This window comes from Macaca nemestrina, chromosome 18 (assembly GCF_043159975.1).
Source record: "Macaca nemestrina isolate mMacNem1 chromosome 18, mMacNem.hap1, whole genome shotgun sequence".
Lineage (NCBI taxonomy): Eukaryota > Metazoa > Chordata > Mammalia > Primates > Cercopithecidae > Macaca > Macaca nemestrina.
Genome location: NC_092142.1, coordinates 28,325,217 through 28,345,172, shown reverse-complemented (window position 1 = coordinate 28,345,172; position 19,956 = coordinate 28,325,217). Strand labels below are relative to the sequence as shown.

Sequence of the window (19,956 nt, the reverse complement as noted above, 5' to 3'; positions counted from 1 at the left end):
CCTAGGCTCAAGCGATCCACCTGCCTCGGCCTCCCAAAGTAATTTCTTTCATTTATGACCCTTTCCTGCCAGATTGCAATTTCTTCAAAGTCTGGGCTCGTATCATGGTCATCTTTTTGTTTTGTTTTGCTTTTGTTTTTTTTAGACACAGGTCTCACTCTGTCTCCCTGGCTAGAGTGTAATGGTGTGATCATAGCTCACTGTAGCCTTGAACTCCTGGCCTCAACTGATCCTCCCGAGTAGCTGGGACTACACACGTGTGCCACCATGCCCAGCTAATGAAAAAAACATTTTTTTTTTTTGTAGGGACAGGGTTGACCAGGCTGGTCTTGAACTCCTGGCCTCAATCAATCATCCAGTTTTGGCTTCCCAAAGTGCTGGGGTTACGGGTATAAGCCACCGGCCTGGCCTCATCAACTTTGTGTTTCACTCCCCTTCCCCTGTCAGAACCTAGCCTGATGCCTGGCATATAATAGCTAAATAAACAAGTTCTACTTAAACACCGGATCAGTATTTCATTCAGTTTTCTATCTCTCACACAGAAGGATGCTGGCTGGAAACAGCAATGAACTTGGGATCAAATGAGAATTTTATTCAAATCCTGACTTTACCACTTTACAACCACGTGACCTTGGTCAAGTCTCTTAATCCTTTGGTCCTGTTTCCTCGTGTGTGAAATGTGTACACTGATCCCTATCTCATATGAGTGTCTTGCGGGGTTAAAAGAAATAAAGTGACAAGGTGTAGTAGCTCATGCCTGTAATCCCAGCACTTTGGGAGGCCGAGGTGGGCATATCACCTGAGGTCAGGAGTTCGAGACCAGCCTGACCAACATGGTGAAATTCCATCTCTACTAAAAATACAAAAATTAGCCGGGTATGGTGGCATACGCCTGTAATCCCAGCTACTCTGGAGGCTGAGGCAGGAGAATCATTTGAACTCGGGAGGCAGAATTTGCAGTGAACCGAGATCATGCCACTGCAATCCAGCCGGGGTGACAAGAGTGAAACTCTGTCTCAAAAAAAAAAAAAAAAAAAAAAAGGCAGTGTTTCCTAAACTTTAGGCATTTGTGTAATACTTCACAATATCTGCCATATGAGCATACTTTTATTTTCTTAATAGTTTCCTTTAAATTTTTGTTTAACTTCAGCCTTCCTAAGCAATATGATGTAGGAAATTATAAATTTGATGTGCTTGTCATAGATTTTTTTCTAATAAGCCACTAAAGAAATTCATAACCATGAAAACATTAAAAGCTTGTATACCACTAAAAATCATATTGCATATCAATGATCACAGATATTTCATATCTGGAAGAAAACTGAGGTAAGTTCTTGAAAATAGCTGGCTCTGCTGGGTGTGGTGACTCACACCTGTAATCCCAACACTTTGGGAAGCTGAGGCAGGAGGATTCTTCAGCTCAAGACCAGTCTGGGCAACATGGTGACACTCTCTCTCTACAAAAAATATAAAAATTAGCTGGGCATGATAGCATGCACCTATAGTCCCAGCTAATTGGGAGGCTGAGGCGGGAGGATTACTTGAGCACAGGGAGGTTGAGGCTACAGTGAGGCTGTGATCACGCCACTGCACTCCAGCCTGGGCAATAGAATAATAGAATGAGACCTTGTCTCAAAAACAAAAAAGCTGGCTCATCATTGGTTCTCAATAAACACTAATTGACTCTGATGCCTTTGACTGTCTGTGGGAACTTTTGTCCACATTCTTCCTCTTTTCTTCTCTCATTACTTGGATCGAGCTTCACAGGCTCTGATAACACCACTGTACAAAATTCTTACCAAAACGCTTCCATCTGTGGGATCTGTTGCCAAGGTCATTCCCAAGTACTTGGAGGTATAGTTGGAACCTGTAGGCACCAGAAAGTTGGTCTGGAGGAGCTCAGGCAATCTAGGTGGGCTGGGGCCAGCCTCAGATTCCCCAAGATCCCATTCTTCCCAGCTCACCCCCCAGTTACTCACCTCTCAGGCTGACTGGCAGGCAGTGTCCTGTGCCCGACTGGCACTGATAGAGGCTTCCCGTGCTGTTCCCCTCCCCTGGAGCTCCCACGATGACCCTGGGGAGAAATCTCACCTGTGAGAGGGAGTGGCCCAGATCTGTACCCACCTCCTCCTGCCTGCTCAGGAGGTTCAGATTTCCCGCCTCATCTCTCCAAGCACTGCAACCATTCCCCTTCAAGAAGGTGCCTGCGGCCGGGCGGGGTGGCTCATGCCTGTAACTTTGGCATGAGGCCAAGGTACTTTGGGAGGCCGACATGGGCAGATCACCTGAGGTCAGGAATTTGAGACTAGCCTGGCCAATATGGTGAAACCCTGTCTCTACTAAAAATACAAAAATTAGCCCGGCATAGTGGCGCATGCCTGTAATCCCAGCTATTCAGGAGGCTGAGGCAGGAGAATGGCTTGAACCTGGGAGGCAGAGATTGCAGTGAGCCGAGATCTAACCGTTGCACTACAGCCTGGGTAACAAGAGCAAAACTCCGTGTCAAACAGGAAAAAAAAAAAAAAAAAAAGGAAGGTGCCTCCATCCTCACCTCTTCCCTACAGAATCCCAGAGAAATAATTCCAAATGCCAAAATCCTAGAAAATTAAGGTTCCTTTGCATTTACAGTCTTTGAGGCCCAGAGAATGATCCGCCAGAATGTCTCATGACAGGTTCATTCATTCAGTGCTTGATTCAAAAGCCATTCGTGGCTTACCTACTGTGTGCTGGGCGGTGGTATATCTAAGAAGGGTTAGTAAGAGAGAACAAACTCCTGGCTTCCAGGCACTCGCAGGGAAGTAAGGGAGTGTCAGGAACCTACTGGGCAATGCGAAGTGTTTGCGGGCTGGGATCCTTCCCTGTTCTGCACTTCCATGGCCTCCCTGATCGCCTGTGTCCCGCTTTTTGATCCCTCACTCCTATCTCTGAGGATTCCCACCCACCACAGGCTCCTCCAGACGGGAACCCCTGGAGAGCCGCCCCTTGGGGGCTGCCCCAGGGCGGGCATCAGGAGGAGGATTTGCGGGGCACAGCTCACCCGTTTCCGACCTGCAGGACGCGGTATCCAAAGTGCCTCCCGGCGCGCGGTGGGGAGAAGCTCCGCGCGCCCCGCACGTCCAGGTTGTAGCTCGAGGCCGGCGCTGAGGAAGGCAAGGGGCGTCAGCTGCGACCCACGGACCCCCGCCCTGCACGTGCCCGGCAGGTGGCCGATCCCAGACCCACCTGGCTCTCGCTCCCCAGGCCGCCCGCACCCAGGCGGGCAGAGCGGACCCGCGCCCTGCGCTTCCCCTCCAGGGCGTTAACTTTGGGGAATATGGAAGGAGCAACTCCCGGCCCCTCTAGAGCTCTGAAAGCTCTTCCCAGGGCCTGAGAACACAACTTCCCGTTTGGCCTCTCTGCAAAGAAGGAAGGATGAGAAGTTAGAGGCTCCAGAGAGAGGAGCAGACCCAAGGGGCCCCAAGGCAGAGGGTGGCCAGGTTCCCAGGCAGAGGCCAAGATGGGGATGCCCCAGGGCCGGGTGCGCCTCTGCCACCTACTTCTGCGGTCATGGGGCCCAGGCGCCTCCTCCCACAGTCTCAGATTGTAGCTCCCCTGATCCCTGGGGGGCTGCCTTCCCACCCCACAGGGCCAGTCTTTCGGAGCGCGGGTAGATCCCAGACCCCTTCCCCCTCAGTCGGCCTGCCCAGGCGCCCTGGCACACCCAGGCTGTCCTTTCCGCCCTGCTTTCTCTCCCGCCGTGGAGTTTAGTTCAGAGCATCCTAGAATGTCATGGAGGCCAGGCCTTCATTTGTTTAGATGAAGAGTGTGGGGCTGGAAAGGGGAAAGGACTTGCCTAAAACGCACAGAGGTGGTACCACGGGTGGCCCCAGAACCCAGCACCCTCCTCCCAGCTTTAGCTACTCATTAACTATCTGCCTTTTGTTTGTTTGTTGTTTAAGAGACAGGGTCTTGCTCTGTCATCCAGGCTAGAGTGCATTGGCACAAGCTTGGCTCACTGCAACCTCCGCCTCCTGGAATCAAATGATTCTCATGCCTCAGCCTCCCAAGTAGCTGGGATTACAGGCCTGTACCACCAGGCCCAGCTAATTTTACTGTATTTTTAGTAGAGATGAGGTTTTTGCCATGTTGGCCAGTCTGGTCTCAAATTCCTGGCCTCAAGTAATCTGCCCACCTTAGCCTCCTAAAGTGCTGGGATTACAGACGTGAGCCACAGCACCCAGCCCCATTTGCCTTTTTAAAGAACCCACTGCCCCTTCTTATGTTCCCTTCTCTATCTTTGCCTCCACCCCTTGCCTATTTATTTCTTTTCTTTCCCCATTCCCCACTTTCTCCTTCCAAGATCCCTGGGCCCCGTATCCCTAAGGCCAATTCCACTTTTAGGGGGGAGCTCCTTGTTTTCTCCAGCTCCACCAAGCTCTGCAGTTTCTCTGGTCACAGACACATGTCCCTTCCCCTGCCTCCTCCCTTGCCTACCGAAGAAAAAGAACCCAGACAGCAGCGCCATGGTCATCACGGTGATGCAGGAATCCTTCATCCTTCCAGCACTCAAGGGACCTGTGTCCCCAGGGGCAGCGTCAGGAGGCCCGTGGGATTTGCTGGCAACCTAGACAGGGTGAAAGAGGAAAATGATCATGCCCTTTGGCCTCTTACAATGGTACTTTCTCACAGAAGCACTAGGCTGGTGACACTGGCAGGCGGGGAGGGAGGCGTGCCTGCAGGAGTTGTGAAACCGCAAGGGTTCAGGGAGGAAGTGTAAGCAAGTTAGAGACATTTCCTGTGCCTGCTTGCATTTTCACATCATCCAAAAGCTGACAGCATAGCAGGGAGATGACTATCTCCACTGCTGACATGGTTTCTCACTAACATCCCACCTAAGGGCTCTGTAAAGCTCAGCAGAGGACTAGTCCAATAAACGGTGGCAAAATTACAATGGAATGCTATGCAGCAGTGAATAAGAATGAGGGAAGGAAAATAAAACAGGGGGAGAAAGATGTACGTGAACCACTATTAAAGAAAAGAATGGATTACAGAACAGTGTATTTAGTGACCCATTTTGGTTCTAAAATGCAAAATCTAAAGAATTGGAGGCTGGGTTCAGTGGCTCACTGACTGTAATCCCAGCACTGTGGGACTTCAGGAGGTGGAGGTAAGAGGATCGCCTGAAGCCAGGAATCAAGACCAGCCTGGGCAACAAAGTGAAACTTTGTCTTTAAAAAAAAAAAAAATTGGAGAAAATATTTGCAAATCATATATCTAATAAGGGATTTGTCTCCAGAATATATTTTTTAAAACTCTTATAATTCAACAATAAAAAGACAAATAACCACTTTTTTTTTGTTTTGTTTTAAATTTTTTTTAGGCCGGGCGCGGTGGCTCAAGCCTGTAATCCCAGCACTTTGGGAGGCCGAGACGGGCGGATCACGAGGTCAGGAGATCGAGACCATCCTGGCTAACACGGTGAAACCCCGTCTCTATTAAGAAATACAAAAAAAACTAGCCGGGCGAGGTGGCGGGCGCCTGTAGTCCCAGCTACTCGGGAAGCTGAGGCAGGAGAATGGTGTGAACCCGGGAGGCGGAGCTTGCAGTGAGCTGAGATCCGGCCACTGCACTCCAGCCTGGGTGACAGAGCGAGACTCCGTCTCAAAAAATAAATAAATAAATAAATAAATTTTTTGAGACAAGGTCTTGCTCTGTCACCCAAGTGAGAGTGCAGTGGCGCGATCACAGCTCACTGCAACTTTGAACTCCCAGAGTCAAGCAATCCTCCCACCTCTGCTCCTAAGTAGCTGGAACCACAGATGCATGCCACCACGCCTGGCTAATTTTTCTTTTTTGAGATGGTTTCTCACTATGTTGCCCAGGCTGATCTTGAACTCCTACGCTCAAGTAATCCTCCTGCCTCAGCCTCTCAAAGTGCTGGGATTACAGGTATGAGCCACTGTGCCCAGTTTATTTTTATTTATTTGTTTTAGGCTAGTGAAGTGAAGCAGAGGCAGTGCAGAAGGAACAAAGATATTAGTAACTGGTTGTGCTCAATTAGTTTTAAATGGCCGGGTGCGGTGGCTCACACCTCTAATCCCAGCCCTGTGGGAGCCCGAGCCAGGTGGATCACCTGAGGTCAGGAGTTCGAGACCAGCCTGGCCAACATGGTGAAACCCCCGTCTCTACTAAAATTACAAAAATTAGCCAGGCGTGGTGGCACATGCCTGTAATTCCAGCTACTTGAGAGGCTGAGGCAGGAGAATTGCTTGAACCCAGGAGATGGAGGTTGTAGTGAGCCAAGATCTCACCGTTGCACTCCAGCCTGGGCGACAGAGTGAGACTCTGTCTCAAAAAAAAAAAAAAATTAGTTTTAAACACGACTGCACTCAGACCAACCTACCTAAGTTTCTAAATGAGCAAAGGGGTTGAGTAGACATTTCTCCAATGACATATAAATGGCCAACATGCACATGAAATGATACTCAACATTATTAGTCATTAGAGAAATGCAAATCAAAACCACAGTGAGATACCCTTTATACCTACTTGGATGGTTAGAGTTTAAAACAAAGGAAATAAGAGTTAGTGAAGATGTGAAGAAATTGGAGGCCAAACGCATTGCTGGAAGAAATGTAAAATGGTGTGGATGCTGTGCAAAACACTTTGATGGTTCTTTTTTTTTTTGAGAGAGGCTTGCCTAGGCTAGAGTGCAGTGGTGTGGTCTCGGCTCTCTGCAGCCTCAACCTTACTGGTTCGAGTCATTCTCCCACCTCAGCCTCTTGAGTAGCTGGAACTACAGATGCAGGCCACCACACCTGACTAATTTTTTATTTTTTGTAGACATGGGGGTCTCTCTACCTTGCCCAGGCTGGTCTTGAATTTCTGAGCTCAAATGATTTGCCCGCCTCAGCCTCCTGAAGTGTTGGGATTGCACCTAGCCCAACAGTTCTTTTAAAAAGTTAAACATAGGCCGGGCATGGTGGCTCATCCCTGTAATCCCAGCACTTTGGGAGGCTGAGGTGAGAACTCCTGAGTTCAGGAGTTCGAGACCAGCCTGGGCAACATGGAAAAACCCCGTCTCTACTAAAAGTACAAAAATTATCTGGGTGTGGTGGTGCATCCTGTAGTCCCAGCTACTCGCGAGGCTGAGGCGGGAGAATTGCTTGAACCTGGGAGGCAGAGGTTGCAGTGAGCTGAGATCACACCACTGTACTCCAGCCTGGGAAACAGAGTGAGACTCCATCTCAGGAAACAAAAACAGAAAGTTAAACATAGAGTTACTATATGACCCAGAAGTTCTCCTCCTAGGTATATACCCCAAAGAATTGAAATCATATGTTCCTACAAAAACTTATACATATATGCTCATAGCAGTATCAATAATGACTCATACTAGCCCCAAACTGGAAACAACCCACATGTCTATCAACTGACAAATGGATGAACAAAATAGGGCATAGCCATGCAATGTAATATTATTTGCCTATAAAAAAGAATCAGGCCGGGCGCAGTGATTCATGCCTGTAGTCCCAGCACTTTGGGAGACCAAGGCGGGTAAATCAGCTGAGGTCAGGAGTTTGAGACCAGCCTGGCCGACATGGTGAAACCCCGTCTCTATTAAAAATACAAAAATTAGCCAGGGGTGGTGGCACGGCCTATAGTCCCAGCTACTTGGGAGGCTGAGGCAGGAGAATCGCTTGAACCCGGAGGCAGAGGTTGCCATGAGTGGCGATCATACCACTGCACTCCTGCCTGGGTGATGGAGTGAGACTCCATCTCAAAAAAAAAAAAAAAAAAAAAAAAAAAGAGTACTAGTGCATACTACTATATGAGTAAGCCTTGAAAATATGCTTAGTGAAAGAAGGCAGCAAAGAAAAATCACATATGGTCTGACTCCAATAAGTGAAATATCCAGAACAGGCAAATATAGAGAGACAGAAAGCAGGTTGGTGCTTGCCGTGAAAATGGAGGCTAGGGAGTGAGTACTAATGGGCATAGGGTTTCATTTTAGGTGATGAAATGTTCTGGAAATAGACTGTGGTAATGATTGCACAATTTCGTGAATCTATTTAAAAACCACTGAATTCTATACTTTTTTTTTTTAAATTTTTGATATAGGATCTTGTTCTGTCACCCAGGCTGGTGTGCAGTGGTGCAATCATGGCTCACTGCAGCCTCGACTTCCCTGGCTCAAGCAATCCTCCCACCTCACCCTCCCAAGTAGCTGGAACTACAGGTGTGTGCCACCACACCCAACTAACTTTTGTATTTTTTGTAGAGACAGGATTTCACTATGTTGTCTAGGCTGGTCTCAAACTCCTGGGCTCAATTGATCCTCTCTCCTTAGCCTCCCAAAGTGCTGGGATTACAGCCACTGTGCCTGGTGAATTGTATACTTTAGAATGGTGAGTCTTATGGTATGTGAATTGTATCTCAATAAAAAATAAACATGAAATTATATATGTATGTACATATTTGTTAAATTGGAAAGGATATACAACTGTACTTTAAACAGTGGTTAGCTCTGCAGAATGAGGTTTATACATTTCTATATGGTCTGCATATTTTTTTACAACGAGGACGTATAACTTTACCATTTAAAAAAATTAGCTAGGCGTGGTGGCTCACACCTGTAATCCCAGCACTTTGGGAGACCGAGGCGGGCGGAACCCCTGAGGTCAGGAGTTTGAGACCAGTCTGGCCAACATGGTGAAACCCCGCCTCTACTAAAAATACAAAAATTAGCTGGGCGTGGTGGCGTGTGCCTGTAATCCCAGCCACTTGGGAGGCTGAGGCAGGAGAATAGCTTAAATCTAGGAGGCGGAGGTTGCAGTGAGACGAGATCGCGCCATTGCACTCCAGCCTGGGCAACAGGGCAAGACTCTGTCTCAAAAAAAAAAAAAACAAAAACCCTGGGCACCATGGCTTATGCCTGTAATCCCAGCACTTTGGGAGGCCAAGTTGGGTGGATCATCTGAGGTCGGGAGTTCAAGACCAGCCTGACCAACATGGAGAAACCCTGTCTCTACTAAAAATACAAAATTAGCCAGGTGTGGTGGCGCATGCCTGTAATCCCAGTTACTCGGGAGGCTGAGGCAGGAGAATCACTTGAACCCAGGAGGTGGAGGTTGCAGGGAGCCCAGAGTGCACCATTGCACTCCAGTCTGGGCAACAGGAGCGAGACTCTGTCTCGGAAAAAAAAAAAAAAATTAAACTACCTTTAAAAAGCATAAAAATATTAGCCAGGCATGGTGGCTTACACCTGTAATTGCAGCCCTTTGGGAAGCCAAGGTGGGAGGATTGCTTGAGCTCAGGAGTTTGAGACCAGCCTGGGCAACTTAGCAAGACCTCGTGTCTACTAAAAATAAAAATAAAAAATTAGCCAAGCGTGCTGGTGTATGCCTGTAGTCCTAGCTACTTGGGAAACTGACGTGGGAGGATCACTTGAGCCCAGGTGGTAGAGGCTGCAGTGAGCTGTGATCAGACCACTGCACTGCAGCCTGGGTGACAGAGCGATACCCTATCTTTATACACAAACAAGCAAACAAACCAAAACATAAAAATATTTAAAACACAACAGAGTAAGGAACTGTATTCGTTTATAAGAAATTGGGAAGGATCTTCAGATTCTGCCTGTGCTATGAGGAAATCCTGTTCAACCTGCAAAGACGTCATTGCCCTGAGGAAGCCTTTTTCAGGCAGATTATCTATTATCTGTACTGCTAGGTGGTTGGAACGGAACAAGCTGGCTTGTGGTAATTAGAAGGTATTAGAGAGTCTTTTGAAAATTCAGTTAAGATCAGATAATTCAGGCTGATTTCTTTGATTCTCTGTAGAGCAGTTCCAACCAAATTCTTTTGTTTTGTTCTGAAATTACAAAAAGAATATACATTTTTAAATTCAAGCACTATGGAATGTGTAAAGAAGAATAAGTATTGTCTTAACGTCCACTCTCCATCCCTAAACCCCAGGAGGAATCATTGTTAACAATTGAAGCCATATATTTTTCATGAATTAAGAAAAACTTAGGCCGGGCACTGTGGCTCAAGCCTGTAATCCCAACACTTTTGGATGCTGAGGTGGGCAGGTCGCCTGAGGTCAGGAGTTCAAGACCAGCCTGGCCAACATGGTGAAACCTCGTCTCTACTAAAAATGCAAAAATTAGCCGGGCATTGTGGCGCGCGCCTATAATCCCAGCTACTCAGGAGGCTGAGACAGGAGAATCACATGAACCTTGGAGGCACAGATTGCAGTGAGCCGAGATCAAGTCACTGCACTCTAGCCTGCGCAACAGAGCGAGATTCTGTCTCAAAAAAAAAAGAAAGAAAGAAAAAGAAAAGAAAAAAATTGAGTTGTTAGTTAACCATACAGGTTTGACCTGTTTGGAAAAACTGTAATTATCTCACCACAGAACATCCAACTGAGAATTAATGGCTAAGTCAGCCGTCTCCTGTGTGAAGGTTTTCCCTCAGGCTATCTTCAAAATTTAGATACTTGAATTAGGGTTTAAGTTGCAGCAGGCAAGCTTATACATATTTATCACATTATGTTTTCAGATTTAAAATAAGCAAGGCTGGGCATAGTGGCTCATGCCTGTAATCCCAACACCTTGGGAGGCCAAGGCGGGTAGATAATTGGAGATCAGGAGTTCGAGACCAGCCTGGACAACATGGTAAAACCCTGTCTCTACTAAAAATACAAAAATTAGCTGGGCATGGTGGCACATGCTTGTAATCCCAGCTACTCGGGAGGCTGAGGCATGAGAATCGCTTGAACCCAGGAGGCGGAGGTTGTAGTGAGCCAAGATCATGTCACTCCAGCCTGGATAACAGAGTGAGACTCTGACCCAAGAAAGAAAGAAAGAAAGAAAGTGAGGGAGAGACAGGGGGAGAGAGAGAGAGAGAGAGAGAGAGAGAGAGAGAGAGAGAGAAAGAGAGAAAGAAAGAAAGAAAGAAAGAAAAAGAGAAAGGAAGGAAGGAAGGAAGGAAGGAAGGAAGGAAGGAAGGAAAAGGAAGAAAAAGAAGAATGGCAGTTGCTAGGGGCTGGGAGGATCAGGAAACAGTGGGTAGGGGTGTGGGTGGGGAAAGCCAGATCATGTCACTTTCTTGTTCAGAACCCTCCAGTGTAGCCAGGGGCAGTGGCTCACACCTGTAACCCCAGCACTTTGGGAGGCCGAGGTGGGAGGATCACCTGAGGCCAGGAGTTTGAGACCAGCCTGGGCAACACAGTGAGATCCCCATCTCTAAAACTGAAAGGAAAAATTATAAAAAAGAAAAATAAAAACCTCCGATGGCTCCATATTTCACTCAAAATACAAGCTAAAGTTCTCACTGTGGCCTACAGAGCCTTAACCCGTCAGAGATCTCGTTCCCTCTCTGACTTCATGGCCCTTTGGCCCTCTCCTCGCCAGTCACACTGCTGCCCTAGACTATGATCATTCCAGCATGCCTGTTCTCTTGCTTGAATGCTCTTTGCCAAGCAAGCCTCATACATGGCCGGGCGCGGTGGCCGATGCCTGTAATCCCAGCACTTTGGGAGGCCGAGGTGGGCGGGTCATGAGGTCAGGAAATTGAGACCATCCTGGCCAACATGATGAAACCCTGTCTCTACTAAAAGTACAACAATTAGCTGGGCATGGCAGCGCGTGCCTGTAGTCCCCACTGCTTGGGAGGCTGAGGCAGGAGAATCTCTTGAACCCAGGAGGCGGAGGTTGCAGAGAGCCAAGATCACACCACTGCACTCTAGCCTGGTGACAAAGCTAGACTCCATCTCAAAAAAAAAAAAAAAAGAAAGAAAGAAAGCCTCATACATGGCTTGTACCCTTGTACCCTCGTGTCCTTTCGGTCTCTGCTTGACCATCAGCTTCTCCTTTACATTTATAGCCTCCTCCTATACTATCTATTTTATTTTATTTTATTTTTTGATATGGAGTCTCGCTCTTCTGCCCAGGTTGGAGTGCAGTGGCATGATCTTGGCTCACTGCAACTTCCACCTCCGGAGTTCAAGCGATTCTCCTACCTCAGCCTCCTGAGTAGCTAGGATTACAGGTACGCACTGCCATGCCTGGTTAATTTTTGTATTTTTAGTACAGACGGGGTTTCACCATGTTGGCCAGGCTGGTCTCAAACTCCTGACCTCAGAAGATCCACTTGCCTTGGCCTCCCAAAGTGCGGCGACTATAGGCCTGAGCCACTGTGCCTGACCCCATACTATCTAATTTACTTAGTTGTACAGTTTATTGTCCATTTTTCCTACTAGAATGTAAACTCCACAGAGGAAGTATTATTATTATTTGTTTTTTCTTCACTGTTCTATCCCCAGGACCTAAAACAGTGCCTGGAGCATAGTAGATGCTCAGTAAATATTACTGAATGAGTAAATGTTTGGGGTTGCCCCTGCCCCTAAGGAGAGTTAAGAGGCTTTCTCTTTTGCTGGGTGCAGTGGCTCACCCCTGTAATCCCAGCACTTTGGGAGGCTGAGGCAGGCAGATCACAAGGTTAGGAGTTCAAGACCAGCCTGACCAACATGGTAAAACCCCATCTCTACTAAAAATACAAAAATTAGCCTGGCATAGTGGCAGGTGCCTGTAATCCCAGCTACTCGGGAGGCTGAGGCAGGAGAATCACTTGAACCCGGGAGTCGGAAGGTGCAGTGAGCCGAGATGGTGCCACTGCACTCCAGCCTGGGCAACAGAGCAAGACTCTGTCTCAAAAAAAAAAAGAAAAAAGAAAAAAAAAAGAGCCTTTTGCTTTTGAAGGTCTAGATTCTTAGAAGCAAAGAGCTGTATTGTCCAAAAGGGATGGGTTGTAGGGGTTGAATGAAGAGGGTTAGGCTGGGCCATGGTGGCTCACGCCTGTAACCCCAGCACTTTGGGAGGCTGAGGTGGGCGGATCACCTGAGGTCAGGAGTTCGAGACCAGCCTGGCCTACATAGCAAAACCCCATCTCTACTGAAAAAAAAATACATAAAAATTAGCTGGGTAAAGGCCGGGCGCGGTGGCTCACGCCTGTAATCCCAGCACTTTGGGAGGCCGAGACGGGCGAATCACAAGGTCAGGAGATCGAGACCACCCTGGCTAACACAGTGAAACCCCGTCTCTACTAAAAATACAAAAATTAGCCGGGCGTGGTAGCGGGCGCCTGTAGTCCCAGCTACACAGGAGGCTGAGGCAGGAGAATGGTGTGAACCTGGGAGGTGGAGCTTGCAGTGAGTGGAGATTGCGCCACTGCACTCCAGCCTGGGCGACAGAGCGAGACTCCGTCTCAAAAAACAAAACAAAACAAACAAACAAACAAAAAATTAGCTGGGTATGGCCAGGCATAGTGGCTCACACCTGTAATCCCAGTCTTTTGGGAGGCTGAAGTGGGCGGATCACAAGGTCGGGAGATCGAGACCATCCTGGCTAACACAGTGAAACCCAGTCTCTACTAAAAATACAAAAAAAAATTAGCCAGGCGTGGTAGCGGGTGCCTGTAGTCCCAGCTACTCGGGAGACTGAGGCAGGAGAATGGCATGAACTTGTGAGACAGAGCTTGCAGTGAGCTGAGATGGTGCCACTGCACTCCAGCCTGGGCGACAGAGCGAGACTCCGTCTCAAAAAAAAAAAAAAAAAAAAAATTATCTGGTATGGTGGTGCGTGACTGTACTTCCAGCTACTGGGAAGGCTGGGGCAAGAGAATTGTTTGAACCAGGAAGCGGAGGTTGCAGTCAACAGAGTTTGCACCACTGCACTCCAGCCTGGGTGACGGAGCAAGACTCCATCTCAAAAAAAAAGAAAAACAAGAGGGCTAAATTCCCAGTGACTGGGCCTTGAAGAATGCTTCTGGTTCTGCAAGTGAGGACGATCTGTGTCTGTGACTCTCTGTGTTGGAAGAGGCAGTCCTGGAGGGTGATGTATGGAGGTCTGGAGACAGAATCCCAGATCCCTGGATTTAGAGGCTGCAAGGCAGGTTCCAGTGTCCAATCTGGACATGAAGATACGAAATCCCTTGAGTAGAACCATTACTTTAGAATGAAACAGACAGCTTGGACATGAGCATCCCCATAGCCACCAAGACAGGGAAGACCAAAAACCCTCCATCTAATTTTTGAAATACATAAACCTCCCAGGACTCTTTAAAGCCAGATTTAGGGTGGGTGTTGTGGCCCACACCTGTAATCCCAGCACTTTGGGAGGCTGAGGCGGGAGGATCACTTGAGCCCAGGAGTTCGACACCAGCCTGGGCAACATGGTGAGACCTCATCTCTATTTTAAAATTTGTTTATGTATCATTTATACTCATTAACATTCACCCTTTAAAAGAGTATAGTTCATGAGTTTTGACAAATGTATACTGTTGATTAACCACTATGACAATCAAGATATAGAATATTTCCATCGCACTCAAATGCCCCTTTTTTTGCTATTTAGTAGTAAATTTCTTCCATTTACCCCAACTCCCTGGCAACTATTGATCTGTTCTCTGTTCCTACAGTTTTGCTTTTTCAGAATATCCTAAAAAGGAATCATGTAGGGTCTTAGTCTGCTTTGTGCTGCTCTGACAGAATACCTGAGACTGAGTAATTTATAAAGAACAGAGATTTATTATTTGGCTTATGGTTCTGGAGGCTGGGAAGTCCAAGGCTAAAGGACCTGCATCTGGTAAGGGCCTTCTTGCTGTGTCATCCCACAGTAGAAGGTAGCACATCACATCTTTTGAAGGAGACAGCATTCCAAAAAAGAGCAACAATAAAAAAACAAAACAAACAACTAACTAACAAGAGCTTGAACTCATAGCATCAAGTCCCTTTTTTTTTTTTTTTTTTTTTTTTTTAAGGCAGAGTCTCGCTCTGTAGCCCAGGCTGGAGTACAGTGGCGTGATCTTGGCTCACTGCAACCTCCACTTCCCAGATTCAAGCAATTCTCTGTCTCAGCCTCCCACCAGTCCCTTTATAATCAGCATTAATCTATTTAGGGAAGCAGAGCCCTCATGACCTAAACACCTCCCATTAGGCCCCACCTCCCAACACTGTTGCATTGGGGGTTCATTTTTTTAACACATGCTTTTGGGTGACATATAGTCTGTAGCCTTTTGTGCCTGGCTTCATTCACTCAGCATAATGCTATTGAAATTCATCTATGTTGGTGCATTTTTTTTTTTTCTTTGAGACACAGTTTTGCTCTTGTTGCCCAGGCTGAATGGAATGGCATGGTGTTGGCTCACTGCAAGTTCCACCTCCTGGGTTCAAGTGATTCTCCTGCCTCAGCCTCCCAAGTAGCTGAGATTACAGGCACTCGCCACCATGCCCAGCTAATTTTTGTGTTTTTTGTTTTTTTTTTTGAGACAGAGTCTCGCTGTGTCTCCCAGGCTGGAGTGCAGTGGCGTGATCTCGGCTCACTGCAAGCTCCGCCTCCCGGGTTCACGCCATTCTCCCGCCTCAGCCTCCCAAGTAGCTGAGACTACAGGTGCCCGCCACCACGCCCGGCTAGTTTTTTGTATTTTTAGTAAAGACGGGGTTTCACCATGTTAGCCAGGATAGTCTCGATCTCCTGACCTCGTGATCCACCCGCCTCGGCCTCCCAAAGTGCTGGGATTACAGGCTTGAGCCACCGCGCCCGGCCAATTTTTGTGTTTTTAGTAGAGACAGGGTTTCACCATGTTTGCCAGGCTTGTCTCAAACTCCTGACCTCAGGTGATCTGCCTGCCTCGGCCTCCCAGAGTGCTGGGATTACGGGCATGAGCCACTGTGCCTAGCTGTTGTTGCAGTTTTTAAAAAAATAGTTTTATTTCAAATTTTGTGGGAATGTAGTAAGTGTATATATTTATGGGGTGCATGAGATGTTTTGACACAGGTATGCAATGTGAAATAATCACACCATGGAGAATGGGGTCTCCATCCCTTCAAGCATTTATGCTTCATGTTTTAAACAATCCAGTTACACTCTTTTAGTTATATTGAAATGTACAGTTAAGTTATTGTGGACTATAGTCACCCTGTTGTGTTAGCAAATAATGGGTCTGGTTCATTCTACTCTTTTTTGACAAGGTGACAGGGTCTTGCTCCATCACCCAGGCTGGAATGCAGTGGCACAGTCTTGGTTCACTGCAACCTCTACCTCCTGGGTTCAAGCAATTCTCCTCCCTCAGCCTCCCATATAGCTGGGATTACAGGCATCTGCCACCATGACCGGCTAATTTTTGTATTTTTAGTAGGGACAAGGATTCATTATGTTGGCCAGACTGGTCTGAAACACCTGACCTCAAGTGATCCATCTGCCTCAGCCTCCCAAAGTGCTGGGATTACAGGCGTGAGCCACCACGCCCTGCCTGAACCACATTTTCTTTATCCATTCTTCTGCTGATAGACATTTAGTTTGCTTCCAAATCTTAGCTATTGGAAACAGTGCTGCAGCAAACATGTGAATACACATATCTCTTTGATAGGCTGATTGTCTTTTTTTTTTTTTTGAGATGGAGTCTCCCTCTGTCACCCAGGCTGGAGTGCAATGGCCCAATCTCAGCTTACTGCAACCTCTGCCTCCCGGATTCAAGTGATTCTCCTGCCTCAGCCTTAAGTGATCCGCCTGCCTCAGCCTCCCAACGTGCTGGGATTACAGGTGTGAACCACCATGACCAGCCCTGATTATCTTTCTTTTGGGTATATTCTCAGCATGGGATTGCTGAATTATATAGTAGCTCTATTTTTAGTTTTTGAGGAACCTCCAAACTGTTCTCCTTAGTGGTTACACTAATTTACATTCCTATCTCTACTAAAAATACAAAAAAAAAAAAAAAAAAATTAGCCAGGCATGGTGGCTCAAGCCTGTAGTCCCAGCTACTTGGGAGGCTGAGGCATGGGTTCAAGTAGAGACAGGGTTTCACCATGTTGGTCAGGCTAGTCTCAAACTTCTGACCACAGGTGATCCGCCCGTCTTGGCCTCCCAAGTGCTGGGATTACAGGCATGAGCCATCATGCCAGGCCAAACATGCTTATTATAGATTCTTTTTTTTTGAAAGAACAAAATATCTACAGTTCTGCAAAGCTGGTGGGACCTAATGTTTACCTTAATTCTGACTTGAACTGGAAGCATTTTAAGAAATCTTCTCATTGCTTTTCTAACGAACTCCAGCTTATTTTGCCTTTGTTGCTACTTTTTCTAGCTAGATTTCAAACTTGCCTGTAGACTTGATAATGCAAATTGCAATTAATTATTTCTGGAGTCATGGGAACACATACCATAGAGGGTAGGTGGGGCCCCCAGGTGCTGAATCTAGACATCTGTGGGGTCTCCTGGGTTCAGCAGCTGTTGCTTCAAGGTCAACATTGACCACTGGGGGAGTGGTTTAAGAGTACCAGGCAGGCTGGGCGCAGTGGCTCACGCCTATAATCCCAGCACTTTGGGAGGCCAAGGCAGGTGGATCACAAGGTCAGGAGATTGAGACCATCCTGGTTAACATGGTGAAACCCCGTCCCTACTAAAAATACAAAAAAATTAGTTGGGCGTGGCAGCGTGCACCTGTAGTCCCAGCTACTCAGTAAGCTGAGGCAGGAGAATGGCATGAACCCGGGAGGTGGAGCTTTCAGTGAGTTGAGATCGCGCCACTGCACTTCAAACTGGGCAACAGAGCGAGACTCCGTCTCAAAAAAAAAAGAGTACCAGGCAAAGGGCAAACTGTAGATCGATCTTTATACTGTTATTACAAGAGAAGTGACATACTTTATATATGTTTATATTAGCAAGGTCTGTTTTTAATACCATATACTTTATATTCTATGCATTTATATTTCTAATAATGTGGTTATCACTGATTCATGTGGAGACTTAGAATTATTAAATCCTTGACCTTGTGCATTATAGCATTCCATTAGCAACAGTTGCGCCACCTCCCCTTCCCCTTCCTCTTTTTTTTTTTTTTTGAGATGCAGTCTCACTCTGTCACCCAGGCTGGAGTGCAGTGGTGAAATCTCATCCCACTGCAAGCTCCACCTCCCAGGTTCAAGCGATTCCCCTGCCTCAGCCACCTGAATAGCTGGGATTACAGGTGCACACCACCACGCCCAGCCTAGCTAATTTTTGTATTTTTAGTAAAGACGGGGTTTCACCATGTTGGTCAGGCTGGTCTTGAACTCCTGACCTCGTGATCCACCCACCTTGGCCTCCCAAAGTGCTGAGATTACAGGTGTGAGCCACCATGCCTGGCCTCTTGTGGCTTTTAAATTAATAAAATGAATAAAATCTAGGGTAAGCCTGGGCAACATGGCAAAACCCCTTCTCTATGAAAAAAAAAATAATAATTAGGTGGCTGTGGTGGCATGTGCCTGTGGTCCAGCTATCCAGGAGGCTGAAGTAGGAGGATCTCCTGAGCCTGGGGTGGTCGAGGCTGCGGTGAGCCGAGATAGCGCCACTGCACTCCTTGCTGAGTGACAGAATGAGACCGTGCCTCAAAAAAAGAAAAAAAGGAGTAAGCTGGGGTGTGGCAGTAGGAGGCTGCTGGGCACACTTGGGACAAATGGGCCACAGATATGGAGCCGGCAGCAGGGCTCGGGCTGGAGAAGCAGGCTAGGGCTTCCCTGCCCCACACCAGTCCGCCAGGCCTGGCTGCCTCCAGTCCCTGGAGGGCTCAGGGCTAAAGGTCTGTCTGCAACTTCACAGAGGCCTTGCTGGGGCAGGCGCTGCCTCACTGACAGCTGCCGCTCTCCCCGCCAGTCTGGCTCCCCACCCACCACTTCCTCCTGGGTTCGTGACAAAGGCCACTTCGGTTAGGATGGCTCTGACAGATGTTTGTGGGTCACCACACTGCTCCTTCCCCTCCTTCCCACCTGCCAAGAGGTTAAGGGGAGTCTGCACCTCAGGGAAGTGGTTTCTAAGGTGGTGGTGGGAGCTTACAATGGGTGAGGCTTGGAGGCCACCATCATATTCCAAGGCCCTTGTGATCTCGTGGTAGGTGGGTCTGGGCATTCCAAAGTTCTAAAAACTCAAGGCCAGGGACAGTGGCTCATGCCTGTAGTCCCAGCACTTTGGGAGGCTGAGGCGGGTGGAACATTTGACATCAAGAGTTCCAGACCAGCCTGACCAACATGGTGAAACCCTGTCTATACTAAAAATACAAAAAAAAAAAAAATTAGCCAGGCGTGGTGGCGGGCACCTATAGTCCCACCTACTTGGGAGGCTGAGGCAGGAGAATTGCTTGAATTCGGGAGGCAGAGGTTGCAGTGAGCCGAGATCACGTCACTGCACTCCAGCCTGGGTGACAGAGTGAAACTTTGTCTTAAATAAATAAATAAATACTAAAGTTCTAGAATCTCAACCTGGATTTTCAGAGGAAGGGCTGAGCTAAACGCACCACAGGCAGGATTTTGGAAGGATGGCATCCCTTGGGGGTGTTCGCATGCAGTCCATAGGGTCTGTTGTCACTGGGTGAGCTCACTCCAGGGGCTTCATTTCCAGCCTCTAAGTGGATGGTTGATTTGTGTGTGTGTGTGTGTGTGTGTGTGTGTGTGTGTGTGTGTGTGTGTGTGTGTTTGCAAACAAGTATGTAGTTGAGGGCCAGAGACCTGGGAACCAGATATGGGCAACACTCTCTTGCCTTTAATGTTGATGAATAGGCTGGGCACGGTGGCTCACACCTGTCATCCCAGCACTGAGAGGCCAAGAAAGGCAAATCACCTAGGCCAAAAGTTTGAGACCAACCTGGCCAATATGGTTAAAGCCTGTCTCTACTAAAAGTACAAAATTAGCTCGGCGTGGTGGCAGATGTCTGTAATCCCAGCTTCTCAGGAGGCTGAGGCATGAGAATTGCTTGAGCCCGGAGGTGGAGGTTGGAGTGAGCAGAGATCACTTATCTGGCACTCCAGCCTGGGAAACAGAGCAAGGCTCTGTCTCAAAACAAAAAACAAAAAACAAACAAATAATGTGGATGAAGGTATTCCTCATCTTTACTTCACTGCAACCTGGGCAACACAGCAAGACTCTGTCTCAAAACAAAAAACAAA

At 47.6% G+C, this 19,956-nt stretch overlaps 1 protein-coding gene across 1 annotated transcript in view; it reads right to left on the bottom strand.

Moving 5' to 3' along the window:
- LOC105483005 (integrin subunit alpha L) overlaps positions 1-4,687 on the bottom strand; it is a 53,503-nt gene extending 48,816 nt beyond the window's left edge. Inside the window, exons 1-4 of the mRNA XM_071084403.1 lie at positions 4,474-4,687; positions 3,038-3,140; positions 1,980-2,074; positions 1,800-1,867 (exon numbers count right to left, since the gene is read on the bottom strand). Of these exons, the coding sequence (XP_070940504.1) occupies positions 1,800-1,867; positions 1,980-2,074; positions 3,038-3,140; positions 4,474-4,534 (327 nt within the window). The 5' untranslated portion in view covers positions 4,535-4,687. The remainder of the gene's footprint in view (positions 1-1,799; positions 1,868-1,979; positions 2,075-3,037; positions 3,141-4,473) is intronic.
- Between the last annotated feature and the right edge of the window lie 15,269 nt (positions 4,688-19,956).